Source organism: Neodiprion lecontei, chromosome 4, assembly GCF_021901455.1.
Source record: "Neodiprion lecontei isolate iyNeoLeco1 chromosome 4, iyNeoLeco1.1, whole genome shotgun sequence".
In the NCBI taxonomy this organism is placed as follows: domain Eukaryota; kingdom Metazoa; phylum Arthropoda; class Insecta; order Hymenoptera; family Diprionidae; genus Neodiprion; species Neodiprion lecontei.
The window spans coordinates 38916841-38936891 of NC_060263.1; the positions used below are offsets into that span (position 1 = coordinate 38916841).

A 20051-nucleotide genomic window follows, 5' to 3' on the forward strand; every position below is an offset into this window, starting at 1 on the left:
ATAATTTCGTAAATAAAAGATGCTCTCACGATCAGCTCACGATCAGAAATGACACATTTTTTTTCACAATTTTCGTTATACGAATAACTTACCTCATTTTCGTTACAAAATAGCGTTGCACCGTCAAAATTTGAACCCTTTTCGTTCATTTGTTTATTTAATATAGGAAGAAAAGGGTGAGTTTGCTCGGTCGGTAAGGGGAGGATTACTGCGTGACCTTAATCTCTTATCAATCTCCTTGTCGTTGTTATTGTTTATAAAATCGAACAGGAGCGATGCTCTCCCTCTTTTTCTCTCCCATCCATTCTTCCTTCCTTCCTTCTTTCCTTCCTCCTGCACCTCCCCAATTTCCTCGTAATAATAACTAACCAACAGACTTCCAAGGCGCCACCGTTGAACTAAATTATACCGTCGAAACGTCGTCGTTATGGCTGGTGGGCATAACTTATGACTACACAATGTATACGTATATTATAAATATTTGTAACAAATTATTTATATTCTACAGATTTCTTATGATACCCGTAATAACTTCCTCATAAAACTGTGTCTGCAGTCCAACGATAAGCTAATTTATAAATTTCATTACACGTAGGAATGCGTCGAAATATTTTCATACCCTCATAAAACCGCAAAGTTATAACAAAAAATATGTCATATATATATTCGCAAATTTCTGGATATCCCATCTGTCCGGAATTATTTTATATACGGGGTAGTCTAAATGAAAGTGAACAAAGTTTCACCCCGATCCCCACCGAATTGGTCACGGATTTATTTCCCACTTCTGCTGATCTGCACTACCAAATATACATTTTCTAATTTTTACAAATTTTATTCCACCCACTTTTTGCGAAAAGTGTTCTTCTAAAAAGATTCGAAACTTTTCGTGAATTTTCTTTGACTGAGGAGCAAACTTTTTTACATGACTAAAAATGAACCCAACCGTTATTTCTCATCATATTAATTTCGTATATTTATTTATTCTGTTTTTTATTTTTTATTTATTTTTTTTTTTCATCCTACTTATTGTTACACATGCATTACTTTTTTTCTCATACACAGAAATAAGCTTATGGCTGGTTAAACGGTAAAACAAGTACATACCCATATAGCAACACAGTTTACAGTATTTCGTTATAAATTCGCCCATGTAGCTTTGATATTTAAGGTAGTAGTCTGGTAACTTGGGTTCAAAAAATGGAAAATTGTTTTTTTTCTTAATTGGAAAGTACAATGTCTTGAGAATATACTGTGAAAATTTTAGACGGAAATTCGAAATATTTCGGGAGCTATAACGAGTTTCCCAGAGCGTCTCGGAGTCCAACCTTTAAGGTCGACCGGCAGCTGCAACCGCTCGGACCCTTCTATTGTTTGCGCGCATTTTTTATACCTGGGTTGACTCTGTTATTCTATTATATATATTTATATTATATATATTTATTCACAGGCATAGACGATTGACGTAAGTATAAGTTTACTTATGAAAATTTCTTGTTGAACTTTAAACGCGTTTTTCTCGAAACATTGTTTTTCTGGTCGGCCCGGGTCCTAACTTTTTTTCTACCGAACCGATTGCTTTCAAATTTTAACAGGCTGTTCTACACACTTATAGTTCTCGTCGGTACTAACGAGAATTTTTTTCACCCCTAACTTTTTATTTTACAACCCTTTCTTTGCTAAAATAAAAGGACTTTTTTTTCAAAGTCCGCCACTTTGTTATTTACCCTTGAAATTTAACTTCGGTAGTTCCGACCAGAATGACATGTCTATAGATTAAGAATAATCAAGAATATTTGAGTTCAGATAACATCAAGAGCCAAAATCACCCGGGCCACCCACGTGCATTTTTTTTGAGGTTCCAACTTCGAGTGACAATAATAATAGTAATAAACTATTAAATTTTTTCAAATAAATTTTTTTTTATATTTTCAACATGTAAATAAAAACACTCTAAATATTCAAGATAATTCATTTTTATTTTCCTATAAAAAACCACCCTCCAAAAAAGTCATGAAAATAGGCATAAGTTACCAGACTACTACCTCAACGTGACGTCGTTTAGATTATTCAGATTTTTGTCAGAGAGTAAAAGAATAATTTTAGACTTTACGGTCATGTCTGTAAGACGCGGATGAGACGTAAACAATTAATGAAAACGAATGGTTTTTTTTTTTTTTCTAAATTTATTTAAGCGGTTTCTTCACCGTTTATTCATCTGACCTCGTCAAACTCGAAGGAATTTCTTTTTTCATGTCCTAATTTCGAATAACAAACGGTGAAGAGCTGACTGGATATATGACGGAACGATGTGTAAACAAATCGAGACTTGCGACGAAGACGAATTTCCGTGTACTTAATTCCACAATAAATCGCGTGCAATAAATATTCGAGAACAAAGTTTTCTAGAAATTCTTTATTAATATAACCATTTCACTGATTTGATAGACGACAGAAAAACTGTCTGAAATAATAAGTTCTCCTTCCGTAGGTTATAATTAAATTACATCTTCGTAGATTTAGCGGTAACTTCAGAGAGAAAAAAATCACACACACACACACACACTCGCGTAAATATTAACGATTTTTTTTTTTGCTATATTTATAACAACATATCGTAGAAAGAGAACGAACGAATTTGTAGACTTGATAGAGAGGGGAAAAATTACGAAAAAAAGATAAAACAAGAAATAAAGTAACTTACCCAATCCAACTTCAGGCCAGGATTCTACAATCGCCCATGACTTATCTTTGGCGACGCGATTTTTCACTGCCAAAATTTGACACAAATCGATACTCCGAAGATTCTTCTCAATGATAACGGATTGATAGCTGCCATCATCGTTGTAAAAAACCAACTCCTCCTGAAAGCCAAACCAATGCAGTTTTAAAATAAAGCGAATACATTTACTTAGTTAATCCGACGCTTATCAATTTCGATGCAATTTCTTCTTGTTCTAAGTTAGTAACGTTATCGGTAGCGAAGCATTGGTGAAAAAAAAAATCACCATTTTCTTATTCTCACAATAATTTTTAAAGAACTAATGTTGTTTTGTTTTATTACCGTTTACCGAATTTCAAACCATTCCAAAATCGCGATGTAACGGTTTTTTCCTCAGCATGAATCGTTCCGCTAACTACGTTACTTACTTCAACAATTCGGTACAATCTGACACGTGTGAATATACGCGAGGAAAAACAAAAAAGTAGAAAAAAGAAAGGAAATACCCGTAAATTTGTATTTAAAACTGTTTTTCATACGCATACTGGTAATTCGATTTGACGCTCGATAAATTCCTCCAACTGGTTTTAATAAGAAATGACAAAAATCATCGACACGTAGTGCCTCTAACAAGATTATTTATATTCTCAAGTTTAGATTGTGACATCATCGACGCATCATCGTACTTCAAAATATTAGTCACTATACAAATATATAGACGGTATACGTATATGACCTACACTGAGAAAAATTTCATTTGTCATAGTAACTGGAAAAATTCAGTAACACGGGTATCATTAGAAAAACTGTTTGAATATCGTTGGAATTACGAAAAACGAGGTACGTGTAAACATTTTGCGCTATCGCCGATCCTTTTTTGGTAATCGCAACGCAAAATTAGTTTCTGAGGTTTACTCAACTTTTTTAGTTAAACAAGGCTTCAACGTCAATTTATCGTTGCGTAAGCATTAAATTTTCGCAACAGTTACGAGAAAATATAGCAACAGCGATCGTAATGAGAAAGAATAGCAACGGATACTAGACTTTACGGTAACGGTTAAAAAACTTTAAAAAACTAATTTTCATTTTCTACCTTGAACAATATTTTTCGATTGTGGTGAAAAATGAAAATAGTCAAGAACTGAGCGGTAAACGAAACTAAAAATTTCTCTCAGTGTATACGACGTATCAACGCGCAATTTCGTTATCGCGAAATTTGTTTTTTTTTTTCTTATTTTTTTAACAACTTTCTTTTTCAAGTCAAAAGGAAGACGGAGGAAAAGAGGAAGAAAAAAAAAACGGCGAGATGGCACGGTTGTGGATAATACGATGGCGTGGATGTGGAATAACAAATATTGTTCACAGCACATTGCTTAGACATGACGTGATAAGTAGGGATTACCAGTCTCTCACTATCGGTATCGCAGCGAGATGTGGAGGGCTCGTAAGACGAGTTAAGAGAGCCAAGCTCGAACACATTGTTTATACTTCCGACCTTCTCGGAATTCGAAGGGGCAGCGGATTTGGTGCTTGAACTGCTTTCACCTTGGAGGCATCCGCACATATTCGGGAACCAATCTGAAGGCAGAAGATTAAAATAGTATCGATTAGCGTTGTCGAAGAGGCTGAACGATTACGATCATGTCGTTAATCAATTTTGTTGATATATTGTCGATGTATTCTATGAAATCGGTGTTTGTTTTGTTGTGTTTGCACCTTAGAGCGTAATGTAAACATAGAAGGAACATCGATGCCGAAAAAGTGTTCGAGCCCGAGAGAGAGATAGAGAGAGAGGGAGACTAGATGCTCCTCTCTCTCTCTTTCTCTTTCTTTCTATTTTATTTTTACAGATGCGTTAAACAAGGAAAGAAACTAGTCTTGATACTTCACTCTCTGTGCCGATTGTCACTTATTCGTAAGGGCATACCTTGGTTTCCAGCATTTAAATATGAAATATAAGAGTTAGGGATTTTGTTATTGTACGGTTGGACGACCTGCTTGGTCAAGTTCGGTAGTTTAGGGAACGCACGCGCGACAGAGGAAGAATTAAAATGGCGTCCTTCAGTCACGCCGCGCAGTTACAGCGACCCCTACGAAAGTATGAAATAAACCGTTTCGAGACATTTTAATATAACAAATTACATTGTTTTATTTCATTATTAAGGACTTGGAATGATCTAGTAAACATCATGCAATTATACATAATATAATAAGACAATTTGATTTTACCATATCTATTATTACAGGACTCCGCAGAATCCTTGAGTAAATTGACTTCCGGTCGGATTGGCTGGATTTTCAGTATGTCAGAGTACATATTCTCCTGATCAAAAGCTACCATGGACACAAGTCCCGGAAATCAGAGTAGTTTCCGAGATACAGGCTTCGGAAGGTGGATGTACGGATTGTTTTATATCTATGGATTACGCGATTTTTACAAATTGCAAAGCTTCGCGGGGGGCCTGAAATCAAATATAACACTCGAAAACTGTACAGCCGACCGGCAGACTCCGCAGACGCGTGAAGAACAGGACAAGTCGATTATTGGAAGAGTCGGAGAGTCTCGTTCTTAACGCGAAATCTGAGGTTGCACCTCCTTCCGGTAAACCAGCGAGTTCGTGGATGGAATCGATGCGTCGATGTGATCAATCGCAGCTTCCTGCCTATCTTTGAGAATCAACCAGCGCAGTTTTTTGAGTGATTTGTTTGCTTTCAAGTAACCTTGAAGCTTTATAATTCGTAAAAATCACGAAATCCATAGATGTCAAAAGATCCGGACACTCTTCTTCCGAAGCCTGTTTCTCGGTAACTAATGATTTTTGGGCCCTGCGTCCATGAGAACTTTTGATCGGGAGGATATGTACCATGACATACTGAAAATACAGTCCATTTCCATAAGGATTCTCCGGGATCCTTGAAAAATATCCGTACGATAGTAGTTTGACATCGTTCCAGTAGCATACTTGTAATATCGTCGTGAATTTCGTGTAACGTTAACGTAACGATGCGTTTTTAGGAAAAATGGTTGTTCCGCAAGTTTACCGAAATTGTTTCGAAAATTCATTAAACCTTAATCAAAGCGAAGCGTGGTTGTATTTTTGAAACTCAACCAATTCCTCAAAATAATTTCATCGTTGGAATACACCTAAGTACCTACATAGACTACAAGATCGAATACCGAGAAAAAATCATTATCACGGCGACGGTTGATCGATAGGCTCCTGAAGTGCGTCTCGAGTAGAAGGAAAAGAAGAAGAAAAAGAAAAAGAAAAAGAAAAAGAAAGAAGAACTTTTCCCTCTGAAACACGGCACCCTGCACGGAACATAACGTAACCTCAAAGAGAGAATGAAGACGGCTTTCCATTTCTCTCTCTCTCTCTCTCCCTTTACTGTACTTCATTACTTTCTTTGTAGTTCTCCCTTTATTGGAAATCTTCATTTTATTTCTTTTCCATTGCGTGGTGCTGTCGGGAGGTTAGTTACTGTACGACGCCAGAGAATATGGTTTACAAGTTGTTTATTGCCAGAAAAATCGGGTTACACAGTTCGGATGGCGTAGTAGAAAATGCGGAAGGCAGGGAAAATAAGCGAAACGAGTTGACAGATACGCATGTGCCAAGAGCGTGGCGAAGATTGGGAAGAGATGAAGAAAAAGTCCAGGCTCGCCCCCGAGACGAGGCCAAGGGTCGCGTCGCGCCATAAATGCCAGATGTAGGGAGATTTCCGGCGCGGTCAGACCCTTAGCCCTCGGCTAGCGAGGCGAGGCCTGGCCACTCGAAGGTTAGTTGTAAAGAACTATAGAAAAAGATACACGTGGAGAAACGGAAATATTTTAACGGTTTTTCGCCGGCTTGCCGGTGGCGGGTGTCCGCCACACATTGTGTTCACGTAAACTTGCTCTGATAGGACATCTTATCCAACATTGCTATGAATAAAATAAAAATATCCATCCATCCATCCATCCATCCATCCATCCATCCATCCATCCATCCATCCATCTCGCTCTCTCCCTGACTCAACAGCACCACCACCACCTAGACGATGGTCAATCTGGAGATCAATTGGTCCCGCAGCGCGTATAAAGATTCTCACGCATCTCGCGTGACGATCATCTGCCGACCCATCGCTTTTGGTTGGATGGCTGCCTGCATTCTTGTACCTTACTCGCTGCTTTTTCTTTTTCTCCTTTTCTTTTCTTTTCTTTTCTTTTTTGTTTGGTGCGCGTAGTATAAGATACGTTATACAGATACGGGTATCATTCATCTCTTCTTGCGGTCGGTGATGATGCTTTCTCATCGGATGATGGTCTGAAGTCTCTTAAGAATCTACGATAAACGCATCGAAGGCTGATCGTGAGGTAGAATTGCGTAGCGTTATCATCGTCGTCATCATCATCCTCATAGAAAGGTCCATTTCTTCCTGTTTTTTTATGAACGGACCGACATCAGCGACTAAACACTAAAACTGCGACTGCTTCTATTTTCATCAAACCTGTTTTTCACTCCACTACTCTAAAACACGCTGATCAAATAACATTTGAAAGAGTACATTGATCGTAAAATGATAAGACATATTATTTTGTCAAGCGTTCAATTTCCTACAAAAATATGTCTGCCAATCTTCTCTACGACGCATCGTTACTTAGATACAAAAATGAGAAGGAGCAAAAACTATTTACCTCGTGTTATTCTTCTGGAAAATAAGAAAGTGCGAGGCGTAACCTTTTAATCTTAATATTATGAGGTAAAATTTTAACAGGCGTATTTTTATACCTAAATGAAACTTTTGAACTTATTGCCAAAAATAAAAAAAAAAAATTATTTTTTGACACCACTTAATATATGTGCACTTGATATGTGTGCGTTCTATGCACCGTAGATTACAAAAAGAAAGGGTGACGTCAAAAAAGAGAGAAAATTTATAGTTTCGCTCGAAAATCATCCCGCATGCACTGCTATTATATCAATTACATAACCGCATGTATAAAAGAGGTTGATCTCGATTAAGGAATCGGTAAGTGGGTGTATTATTATTATTATTATACTAAACATCAATAATGATAATAATAAAAACAATAATAATCAGACCGCGGGATTTGATACTTGCATTCAAATGTTATACATATATATTATATCTTGTGCATAACATATGTATAAATAACATAATGTGAAAGTTGCACGGTGTGTCGACAAGGCAAAAGTATTACATATTTTACGTACGTAATATAAGACAACATACGTATATGTTTACCTGCATTGGGCGAAGAAGAAAACGAAATATGTATTTGGAAAAAAAAAAAAATAAAAAAAAATAAAACAGGACAAAGCAATGGAATTATGGATAAAAATGAGGCTACACGGATAGCGAAAAAAGGGGGGTTTTTCGAAGCATTATCCATGGGTCGTAAAGTTTTAGTACCAATAATTGGTGGATATACGATCGGCAAGCCCCCCCCCACCCCCCCTATAATATATATATTATAGATATATACACGCCTCTAAAAGCCGGGGAATGTAACGTATAAAACCGCAGAGTCAAAATGGCCGCTTATGGTTGAGAAAAAATTATGAACGTTCAACCGAACCTCCAGCAGTGCCACGTGACGTATAGGTATATGTATAATTGAGAGATACATCAAATTTTGGATATCATATACCAGCCGTTGGCTAAATTATTTCAAAATTTCGAAACATACGACGTCGTCATTCATCCTCAAACGTCGGCGTGACTAAATCAGAAATAATTATATCCCGCTTGATGACCGTAATACACAGCTGCATCAATTTTCAATCTGATGAAATTCTTTTTAAATTACAGTATCTGTTATAATTTCAACCGATGTTTATGATTTTTTGTTTCACACTTCAATCGACGCCGCTTTCTTCTTCAACTAAGTCAGAAATGATCAGAATTTCAGCGAAATCGGTTCAGCTGTACTCGAGTTATTTTCAAAAATGTACAACTTTTTTTCTCTGACAGTTGGTCGATTGGTTCGTTCAATTCCATTAAGTCAGTAGGTACTGATCAGATTTTGTACAAAAATTGAGGAAACGGTCTTTGACTTTTTTTTTTTAATAGCTTATTTATCTTCTTTTCGTTCAATTCCAATTGACGAAAGATGTGAATGGTGTGAATTTTTGCTCCGGTGAAACAGCTCTTCAATAGATTTGGTTTTTTCACAAAAATTTCATAACGTAAACGAACATTAATGTAAATAACTTGAACACCTTTTGACGAAAATAAAAAAAAAAAAAAACAAACAACATCGTCATTCGAATCAGGTTGAAGTTTGTAACATTATTGTAATTACGTATCTTTAAAAAAAAAAACTCGTTATTTTTCAATTTCAGGATGACCCGAAATTTAGGAAACTGTTAATAAAGCATGAATAAACACAGATTTTTTAAATTCAACTTTTCCACTTATTCCAAAGGTGAGAGATAGTAATTTTCTCATTCAACGTTCGGTACGTTAACGTTGCTAACTTCAGCCTCGTTCATTCGAGTCTTTTCAACAACACTCATATCGCGAGCATCGACGCATCGATGCTCTATAAGTAAGTCCATAGTCCAACTCCCATAAGAGGAGTTGCCAATTGCACTGCGACTGATTCCAGCCTGCAGGCAGCGTCGTTGCGAATATCAGAACCACCACCGATCCATTTGGTCGTTTCTGGCGTCTAGACACTCCTCACTCCACAACTTTGATACTGGTGGTGGTGGTGGTGGTGGTGGTGGTACTACTGCAGTGAGAAGAGAATTAAGGCAATAAATTGCCAATACAAAAGTAGTTCCGGATTGTGTAATTGAATACTGACAAGGGTAAAAAGGATTTTGCTATCCTCCAGCACATTTGCTGCTGTGATCGCTCAGCGATTCTGGAAGAGGAAAAATATCCTCCGGATGACACGTCGTGTCATGTTACGTATCATAACGCTTCGCGCAAAGTGAACGACGAAGATTCGAAAGAGCCATTTGACTTGAAAGTCAAACGACTGCTTTCCGTTCATCGACATTGGTTTAGAACGATTTCTGTCAATTTTTACATCATCATGTGAGTTGCGCGATGGGGTATTCACTTTTTGAAATCTCCGACCACTTTGGTAACCAGTCAGTTTAAAATCACTTTAAATCATTGACATCGCTTGTCATACGATCTACGAGTGATTATACAACCCCACGGATTTACGTGACTTCCGGTGTACCAAGTGATTTCCATTCGTTTCTAACGGCACCTCTAATGATTTCAATGACTTCCTAATCCAAATGGAAGAAAGCACATAACAAGTGATGATATAGTCAATAGAACGTTGACGAGTCGAAACCATTTGACGGTTATCGCAATACTTGTAACAATTTTCGTAATTTCCAACATTTGCAGTACCTAAACAGTTTCTGCCTCGCCGTTTTCACGTGACTTCATCGATCGATTCGCAATGATTTTTCACCTATATATATCATGACCGATTCCTCGTTGTTTGCAAATAATGGTTATACTTTAAATTATTCAAATTCCTTTTACATTAAAATTTGATTTCCAAAAAAGTTGTCGAATCGACAAATCAACATCCGTTTAACGTTGTCGCCTGGGTCGTATGTAACTCGTTGCAAGCTTATGCCAATGTATAAAAAGCCAACAATTTTCATAGCAAATTTGCTTATTGTAATATAATATTATCTTACTCTACAGTGTACACTGTGATACTTAATCCATGGTACGTATTCACCGCTTTATACAGATACCGATACGTATTTAGAGTACATATAACGATACCAACAACAGTTTAGTTACCTTGCATTATAAACACGTGGTACTAACGTAAGAGCCTAGTCATCGTTTAGAGACATGCGTATCATTACACGCAACGTGGTGCAATCCACCCACACACACCTTGATTAGCTTCAAACATAGATTATTATACCCATGACTGCGTATAAAGCGTACATAAAGAGTTGAACGATACAGTTTTCATACAAATTCAACCTTGTAAAACAGACTCAGAATATATTGATATCAAAATGAACTTCACACAAAAAGCATGCCGACGATCATCGTTCGCATTATCGAATATAGAATAACCGAGTGAAAACAATCGATTACGCATAATCACTTTCCACGTGATGAAATATGATAGACGACGAGTAAACGGAAGAAAAAAAATAATTAAATAATTACCACGCGGCAATTGGTAGAAGGATTCTGTTCTATCGATTCAAAAAACACACCGTCCAATTTGCGCGTCATTTTATAATTCCGACCACTAAAATTATACACACTTGTCTCTCCATCTGACCGTCAGTCATCGCACGGTTAGTTCGAAGACTTTCGCATCTTGTTCGTTTTTTAAACACCTCGACGGGCGTGTTTAACGGCTATAAAATTTATTTCCGTGTGTTTTTAAAAATAAATGTACCAAATGTTGAGTGGTTGGTATAAAAATAAGGTAAAAACGAACGCGACCGCGGTTTGTAGATCATGGAAAAAAGTGAGAACAACAACCTTGGCCCAAAGACACATCGACGAGGGCCTACTGACACCGTTCTTCCTTCATCTTTCTAAGTTCGTCACGATGATAATCGCTCCGGTTATTTCAGGTAGCGCTTGCGAAATTTTCACGACTATAACCCTAACGCTAAAATAACAATATTATTGAGTTAATGATTTCTCAGCATGCAGAGAAAAATAATGAACCTGTTCGTTTCAATGATCCAGAGAAACATTTCATCTTGATTAATAAACTTCTACTGTTGGAAGATATATAATGTGATGAAACATTGCCAAGAATCGTATAAATTTAACGCCTACTTTAAATATGTATAAATGATATGAACGATGTGACAATAATTCAAAAAAAAAAATTAATAAATATAAAAAAAACTACCTCCGGTCCTTATCAATTTCAAACGCATAAATACCGCATACTGATTTCGGTCTCGTTCCACGAAAATATTTCAAGGTTATCTACCAACGTTTCGAATTTCCGAATTTCTTTTTTTCTCGACTGTTTTTCTTTCCCACCGAGATTCGTCGTTCGCGCAAATAAACTCACGGCAATCAGCGATAATATACGTATAATACACATTATACATGTACACGTAATGCAAACAACAGCAGCAGCTGCGTCTGCGCTATGCTACGTTGACGTCATTGAAAATTAGGTGTAGCAAACGTGAGAACAGTGCTGGAAACTTGGTGCGAATTTGAAAATTCAAAATGGCGGATCAAGTATCGTGTAGCAAAATCCAAAGATTGACTCGATTTCGACGAAACTCGGTACTCGGAGGTTTTTGATGTCGTTGATTACGAATCTAAATACAAAATTACAAAATTCAAAATGTCGGATCCAATATGGCGGATGAAAATCCAAAAAGTTACTCGATTTCGGCGAAACTCGGTACTCGGAGGTTTTTCATGTCGTTGGATTACGAATCTAAATACAAAATTACAAAATTCAAAATGTCGGATCCAATATGGCGGATGAAAATCCAAAAAGTTACTCGATTTCGGCGAAACTCGGTACTCGGAGGTTTTTCATGTGGTTCATTACGAATCTAAATACAAAATTACAAAATTCAAAATGTCGGATCCAATATGGCGGATGAAAATCCAAAAAGTTACTCGATTTCGGCGAAACTCGGTACTCGGAGGTTTTTCATGTGGTTCATTACGAATCTAAATACAAAATTACAAAATTCAAAATGTCGGATCCAATATGGCGGATGAAAATCCAAAAAGTTACTCGATTTCGGCGAAACTCGGTACTCGGAGGTTTTTCATGTGGTTGATTACGAATCTAAATACAAAATTACAAAATTCAAAATGTCGGATCCAATATGGCGGATAAAAATCCAAAAAGTTACTCGATTTCGGCGAAACTTGGTACTCGGAGGGTTTTTGATGTCGTTGACTACGAATCTGAACTCGAAGTAACAAAATTCAAAACGATTGATCCAACGTGGCAAACCAAAGCTCCAACAATCACTTGATGCTGCCATATTGGATCCACAATTTTGAATTGTATAATTTCGCGTTCAGATTCGTAATCAACGATCCAAGAAGCCGCCTTATTATACCAAATTGTATCGAAATCCGTTCGATAGATTTAATGTGTCCCTGAAAGGGTTAAACGAGGATATCCAACCTCTAACGTACCTACACGTGTTACAGTTACGATAAAAATCTGAAAAAATTTATAGAATTATCTTTGAATCATTTGGAACCGATTCGAGGAGGTGACTCGGTCGAAATTCTAAAATGAACCTTTCCAAGGACCACTCTAGTACATGCATACATGTCGAAGAGGATAAAACGTGATTATTTTGGCAAGGATTGCTCATATTAAAGCGTGACGATCCCGAACACGTCCGGTAAGCTCGCTAGTTAATCCGCGACTGTCGATTTCGTCCAAGCATTGTTATAAACAAACCATTTGTTTGTTGCTAAGATTCCGTCATTAAGCTGTATTCATAGCTTGCAAATAACGCTTGACGCTTGATACGGTGAACTCACCGAGAGTTCAATTTCAAATGAAATATCCTTTTATTCTCAAAAGACTAAATACATTTTTAAATGGAATTATTGAACAAAGATTAAAGATTTGTCATACTCCGACATATATAAATATATTCGCACCAATCGACTAACAGATATCCCCCCCCCCCCCCCCCCCCGGCATGAATCCTCTGCGTATTAATGATAATTGACCGCGTTTAGACGATTTCTATTTGTCTTCGTAAGTAGGCTACGTCCAGATTCGTTATACATATTGTAAGTGTATGTGTGTGTGTATATACGCCAATTATATATGCCTGCGGCGACGTGGGTGACGGCGGAAAGTGTTATTATATACCATACCCTGTGTAGATAATAATTGAATTGTAAGTTGCGCAGCGTTGCTCTGCTTTGCTCTCCTCTCTGTGGACTTTCTCCTATGATTCAACCGTCCTCACACATATGTATATATATATATATACACACGGAAGAGAGTATAAATACACATCCCCATATTACAATGCACACGCTTAACATAGGCAATTTAATAACGAAATGCAGACAATTTCGCATTCGCGGACACAGATCAACGTGTTTATTCGTCAACTTGTATATTAACATATGTACTAAATACATAAACTGTCACAGTGGTTTGTACATTACATGCGTTAAATATTATGTACATAGTCATAATCAGCCAAGTAAACGTGACAAGTGCGTCTCGAGTTATAACCTCACGTATAAAATTGCTCCATTATACTTATACACGTATAAGCATGTGTGTACATACATAAATACATACATACGTTGCGATAAATTAGTGAGGAATTCGCCCGACCGGATGTTTGTTATTTATCTACTATACAATACGTTATCGAATTAGCAGAACATCTATATAGTAAAACGGTGAAGATTTTATACCAATCATTTACTCTTATACATAATATGAGCTCTTGACGATAGGAGAAATAAGTGTGAGTTTCTTCATTACCGTTTATTGCTTCTCCTCATCTCGTCTCTTCTATTATTTTATTTCATTTTTTTTTTTTTTTTTATTGTCTTCTCCAAACTGAATAACGAGCTGAGAGAAATCTTCTCTTCGCCAAAAAATTACTAACAAGAATCTCTCTTGTTCTCGGCTAACAAGAATCAACACACAGGCACAGATGTATACGTATATCGGGTATGCATACATAATACATGTAAGAGTCGAGATTTTCAGCATGGAAATAAGAGTAAAGAAAGAGGAAATAAAAAAAGAACGGAAATGAGTAGGTTTTGAAAAAAGGGTGCGCATAAATATGGTTCGAAGTTAGCCAAGGGGTGTAATCATGAGCCGTAACTTTGTATCGCTGCCTTGTGATCTTCCTCCTCCACGAACGTTCCGCCCGATAAAAAGTACGCGGGTTAGTTAGCCTGTGAGAATGCATGTGTACACGTGCGAATATACACATCGATAGTATAAAATGTATGTATACCCATAAACTGGCGGTGACTTTCGATCGATCGAAAATTACGGTGCAACTTTGTTGTCCGCCGCACGGTGCTGCATGCAACATGTTTTATCCTTCGTATGTATACCGGGACAATCTCTTGGAACTTGAAAATCGAAACATTCTTCTGGCACACCAATTCGATCGAATCGTCGATTGTTGCTTCCTTTCATTTTTTTTTCCTTTTCTTTTTATACAACGTTCTTCGGTGCTTCAAGTTTGTTCTTCCATTTTGTAAATTATATACTGGAAGTGAGGTATCAAAGGGGAGAGAAAAAAAAAAAAAAAAAAAAGTAAACGAAGTAAAAGTTGCCGAAAGAAACAAAATGAAAACTCACGCAGTCGCTCCGACAGAAATTACGAAAAAGAAAAATAAAGATTAAAGACAACAGAAGGAAGAAAAAAAAAAAAAACGGCGTACGAGAGGAAAAAATTTGCGAGAAAAAACAATAAAGGACCGCAAAGAAAGCAGATATACTTTTTATTGAGAAGCTCGCTCGCGGAGCTGCACGCAACGATGAAAAAAATTAATCATTTTTCTATTAGCTGTGCATACACACACATACATGGGTAGGTATTGTGGTGGATATTATCTTGACACTGTCCAATAATTTAACAATAACACAACGAATATAGGATAATAAAACATCGTATTATCATTCCATCGTGCAAGTTATTATTACACGCAATATACTCATAATAATAGAAAGGAAATTGGATTCGGTAAGTAATTTTTTGAATATTAATTCAACATTATCGCCGTATATCGATCGACGGAATTTAACGTGATACAATCCTCATCGTTGATCCCCCTGCCCCTCTGGCATCGAGTGGGAAAAAAAAAAAGAATGCGAAGAAGCAAGGAGACAAAATAAATTTCTAAATTCACACAGACAAAATAAAGTATAAGAGAAAAAGAGGAGAGAAGTTTTTCTTTTCTTCTTTTTCAAAATACACATTCGTTCGTTATATAATATATACTATAGGTATATTAAAATATACTATAGGTATATTAACAATAGTTCTGCACATTGCAATGACAACCCCCCCGCCCCTGAAAAGAAGCAAAAAAAAAAATCAAAAATAAAAAAAACCGCAAAATGATGATTGTTCCCTTTTTTGTTTTCATCGAACATGCTAATTTTCTATAAACGAAAAACATCGATGACAACGAACCGAATGTGGAGAGATAAAAAAGAGGGAAGCGTACCTACGAGAGAATTTTTTTTTCCTCTCATTTAGTAGTGTTGGAAACAAACGCAAGAATTTATGCCACGCAATACAGATGAATGACTATGATGACGATGACGATGACGATGTTTTTTCTTTTTCCTTGTTGACAAAATTAGAAGCTGAAGATTTTTTGAGAAAGGAAAGAGCAAAGCGAATATAATAATAAATATAATTTACTCATAGGGTTAGATTTCGATTTCTCGACGAGAGGCGAAGAGAACTGTTGGTTGTTCATAACGGCATCGATGGAACGGAAGAAGAAGAAGAAGAAGAAGAAAAAGTTAGCGAGAGAGGTATGGAGACCGTGCGCAAAATCGACGACAGCGCCGAATCGGGAGTATTTGTCCCAACATGGACGGACATTTTCCCCTGCCTACGCCAATGACTTAGCGAATCGTAAGATTCCGTGGCTACGCCATAGCATGAAATTAACCAATCGTTTTTAATCGCCCTGCCTAGGTTAGGGACAGTGAATAACGGTTTATTCGCTATTTCTCAAACTGTCGTAAAAACTGATAGCGCAAAAATTAACCTTTCCTTTTCTTACAACGGAAGGAGGCATTTTCTGGGTACGAATATTTGTGGTTTTTATTTCGGACAAATGATGACGAATGACCGCCGGGCCACCCGTCAAACCTCAGTGCGAGTCCCGTCGATAAGGACAAATTTGGCCACCGGTGGCGCCACTTGTACTCGCGCTCGGTCCCTTATTTCAACAAACTAAGAAGAAACTAACAGTCGAGTATTTATTTTCTTACCTTTCTTTATTTCTCTCAAGTATCATCTCTCCGTGACAGGTTGATACGTGTGTTTAATACAGCCGGTGGCCCTTTGAACCATATTACAGCGAAAAGTTCGTCATTATTTTACCTCGAATGTGAACGACGCGGTGAAAACTAACTTGACGATTTACTTATTATATATAACGTCAACGTTAGTGCGAGTCCCGTTGATAGGGACAAATTTTGCCACTGGTGGCGCTACTCGGTCCCTAAGGTAAGCGTACCAGTTATCGACCTTCTTTGATTATATCTATTTGATCCTTAGTTCTAAAATTACCAAAAAATAAATTTGCATCGTCCGATCCTCCAGCAATTGGTTTTAGCCTTCAAGAAATTCACAATTTGTGCAGTAAGTTTATAATTTTGGCAAACAAGGGTCAATAACTGGGTCTAAACGTGTCAACAACCGGTACACACTTACCTCACAGGTAAGTATCCGAGGGCCGAGAAGGCCTACGTGCCTGAATGCATGCGCCCTCCTCCTTTCTCTTTCTCTTTCTCACTCTCACTCTTTCTTTTCCTTTTCCTCATTCTCTCTCTCTCTCTCACTCGCTCTCCGTCTCTCCTCATTCATTCATTTGCCGTCTTTTTTACCATCTCGGCGGCCTCGTTCCTCAATCAGCGGCGTTCGCTTATACCTCGTAATAATATTTTATACCTCACCGACACACACACACACACACCGATGAGGCGGCTATTTTTAACCCGTAAACAAGTATAAGAAGAACTGTGTTTTTTTTTTTTTTTGTTCCTCCATGTTACGGCGCTCATGAAAACTGCACGGCTAGGTGACGACGTAACATCGAAAATATTATAATAGACACCTAACAGCACAACGTATGAAAAATACCGGAGAAAAAAACGTCGCACGAAGTCGATTTTCCAAAATTGCACAGAATCCGCGTCGCATTTCTATTTACACAAGTAAAAACTATTCGATAAATGAAAATCATGACAGGGGAGAAATAGAAGAAAAATTAATAAGAATTACAAATTTTTATAGAAATATTCACAGAAAAAAAAACTTGGGCGAAAATTGTATCCTCTTTTTTGCTGTAAAATCATCATTTAACCAACGAAAATATCAGAATTTCAAATTTAATTTTACAATAATGTTGTGTTTTATGTTTCTTGTCTTTTTTTTTTTTTTTTTTCTTCAAAAGTAGATTCGAACAAAAAGAAAGGATTTTAACAATTTTTGAAGCCCTTCCGCATACAAGTGAATATATTTCATCATCGTCATCGTCGTCGTACGAGACTAATTGTAAAATAATCGTATTATGCTCATTGTCTGACTTGAATCGAAATATCCACTAACAAAAGACGGCAAAATAATGAAATTCAAAAAAAAAAAAAAAAAAAAAAAAAACAACTCCAGAGTTGGACAACAATGTAAAATATTGCGACCCAAACCCAAAAAAAAGTGACTGTCAGACCCAAGTCGAATTGACGGGGAATGCCCCATACATGTATATATATATTTTCGTATAGAAATTTTCCACGTTGCAATATCTATATGTATATGTTAAATAAAACGACATTGCAACGTGAAAAAAATGTCCCGGTAAATAATAAATTAGATAATATTGCACATGTACGTATAATCATCGTCAACTCGTCGCAGATAAATTATGCACGCGCTATTTACTTGTTTTTCCTTCAACGATCTCTGTAACGGTGAAGATACGAGAATAGACTTAGGGACGTAGGCGTAGACGACCACCTGCGATGTTTCTATTTGCACGTTTTACGCTCCAACACTCCGTCTCCCCCTCTTCTTTGCTTTTAGCCGGCAATCTTTCCTCTACGCACATATAATGCATAATGGTAAAGCGTAAGGCTCAGGTACACTTGGGGACGATAAATCTGAGACGGCTAATTTTTTACACTAGACAGTCACGTTGGCGACACTGAGAAACCTGCAGCGCCACAGTCGGCCGAGCGCGAAACTAATTCAATCTCAATAAACGCAACATGATCCGTGACCGTCGAATCTAACCTTAGAATACGTGTAATTCTAACAAATCATTATCCCCGCGGTATTTTAAGGTTAGATTCTACGGTCAATCTACGTATACAATAATCCTTAGAGGCGAGGATATAAATGAATTGTAACTTATGCGATTACGATTATAGACCGTAAGATTGTGATGTTTAAACGTTGAGGTGAAATTATTAACCAGTTAAAAATTAAAATACTATTTCTTCGTTCATTTTATTATTACAAAATGGTAACTCGCAACGATGACTGTATTTTTTTTTTTTTTTACAATTTATTATACACATTTGTAAATTATAATAACATTCGCAAACGGGTGACGAGAAGAAATAATTGTTCCTTTTTTTTTTTCATTTAAAACTGCAAGCGAGAGAGCTTGGATATAGAATGTTAACTTCAGATCGGTTTAAAATGATATTAAAAATTTAGTAAATATGTATGTTGATTTTCAATTTCACTCTCAGCGTATTCAATTTTTATTCGGAAATTTGTTCTCTAAGAATTCTCACTCGAACACTAATACTGACCTTAATTAACGATAATTAATTATTGAAGAAACAAAAAATTATGTCTCTGTGGACGTCTGAAAAATAAGTTTTCTCAAAAAAAATCATCCTATTATATTATATACTAATTTCGGAGAGTTTAAATCGAAACAATCTACTATTATTTTTTTTTTTCTTCTTCTTATGTAAAAAAAAAAGAATTTCCAAATGAAAAGTCGACATTTCACTGATCTTTCAGCGAATAAAAGAAACCAAATTTATGAGAGAAAAAATGGACGATGAAAAATATTTGAAGCGACTGTGACAATTTCTAATCCTATTTTCTTTCAATCCAAGCTCCCTCAGTCTTTCCATTATAAGCATATAATGTATCCTAGCGGTTAAATGAATAAGCGAAACGTGTAATTTTCGTCAAGTCGTCAGAAAAAAAAATCTACTCAACGTAGTGAGTATATTGCATAAAGATGAATAATAATATAAATAACTGCAGAGCGGGGAACACGAAGCAGCCAGCCGCAAAATCGCGATCAACGTGTTACACAGAAATAAGAGAAGTAAAATTCTGTCGAATGCTGATGCAGCAGCAGCAGTAAGATTATGAGCAGCATAGGAAAACATGCCGTGCGGCGGAAAGATTGATTTTGAAGTGATGCCAAGCCGCCTTTTCTTAAATAACCGTTTAAGGGTATGCGGTAATCCTACCTTTACCGACCGAGCAAATTAACCCTTTTTTACCTGTATTAAATAAACAAATGAACGCAAAGGGTTCAGATTTTGACGGTGTATCGCTATTTTGTAACGAAATTGATGAGTTATTCATATGAC

The 20051-nt window shown here is 36.7% G+C and overlaps 1 protein-coding gene across 8 annotated transcripts in view; it reads right to left on the reverse strand.

The window, feature by feature from the left end:
• The window catches only part of LOC107221568 (growth factor receptor-bound protein 14), a 300280-nt gene that overhangs the window by 227788 nt on the left and 52441 nt on the right, over positions 1 to 20051 (reverse strand). For all 8 annotated transcript variants that reach the window (XM_046737232.1, XM_046737233.1, XM_046737231.1 and 5 more), the window contains 2 exons: positions 4125 to 4300; positions 2705 to 2864 (listed from right to left, as the gene is read on the reverse strand). In XM_046737232.1, the coding sequence (XP_046593188.1) occupies positions 2705 to 2864; positions 4125 to 4300 (336 nt within the window). The remainder of the gene's footprint in view (positions 1 to 2704; positions 2865 to 4124; positions 4301 to 20051) is intronic.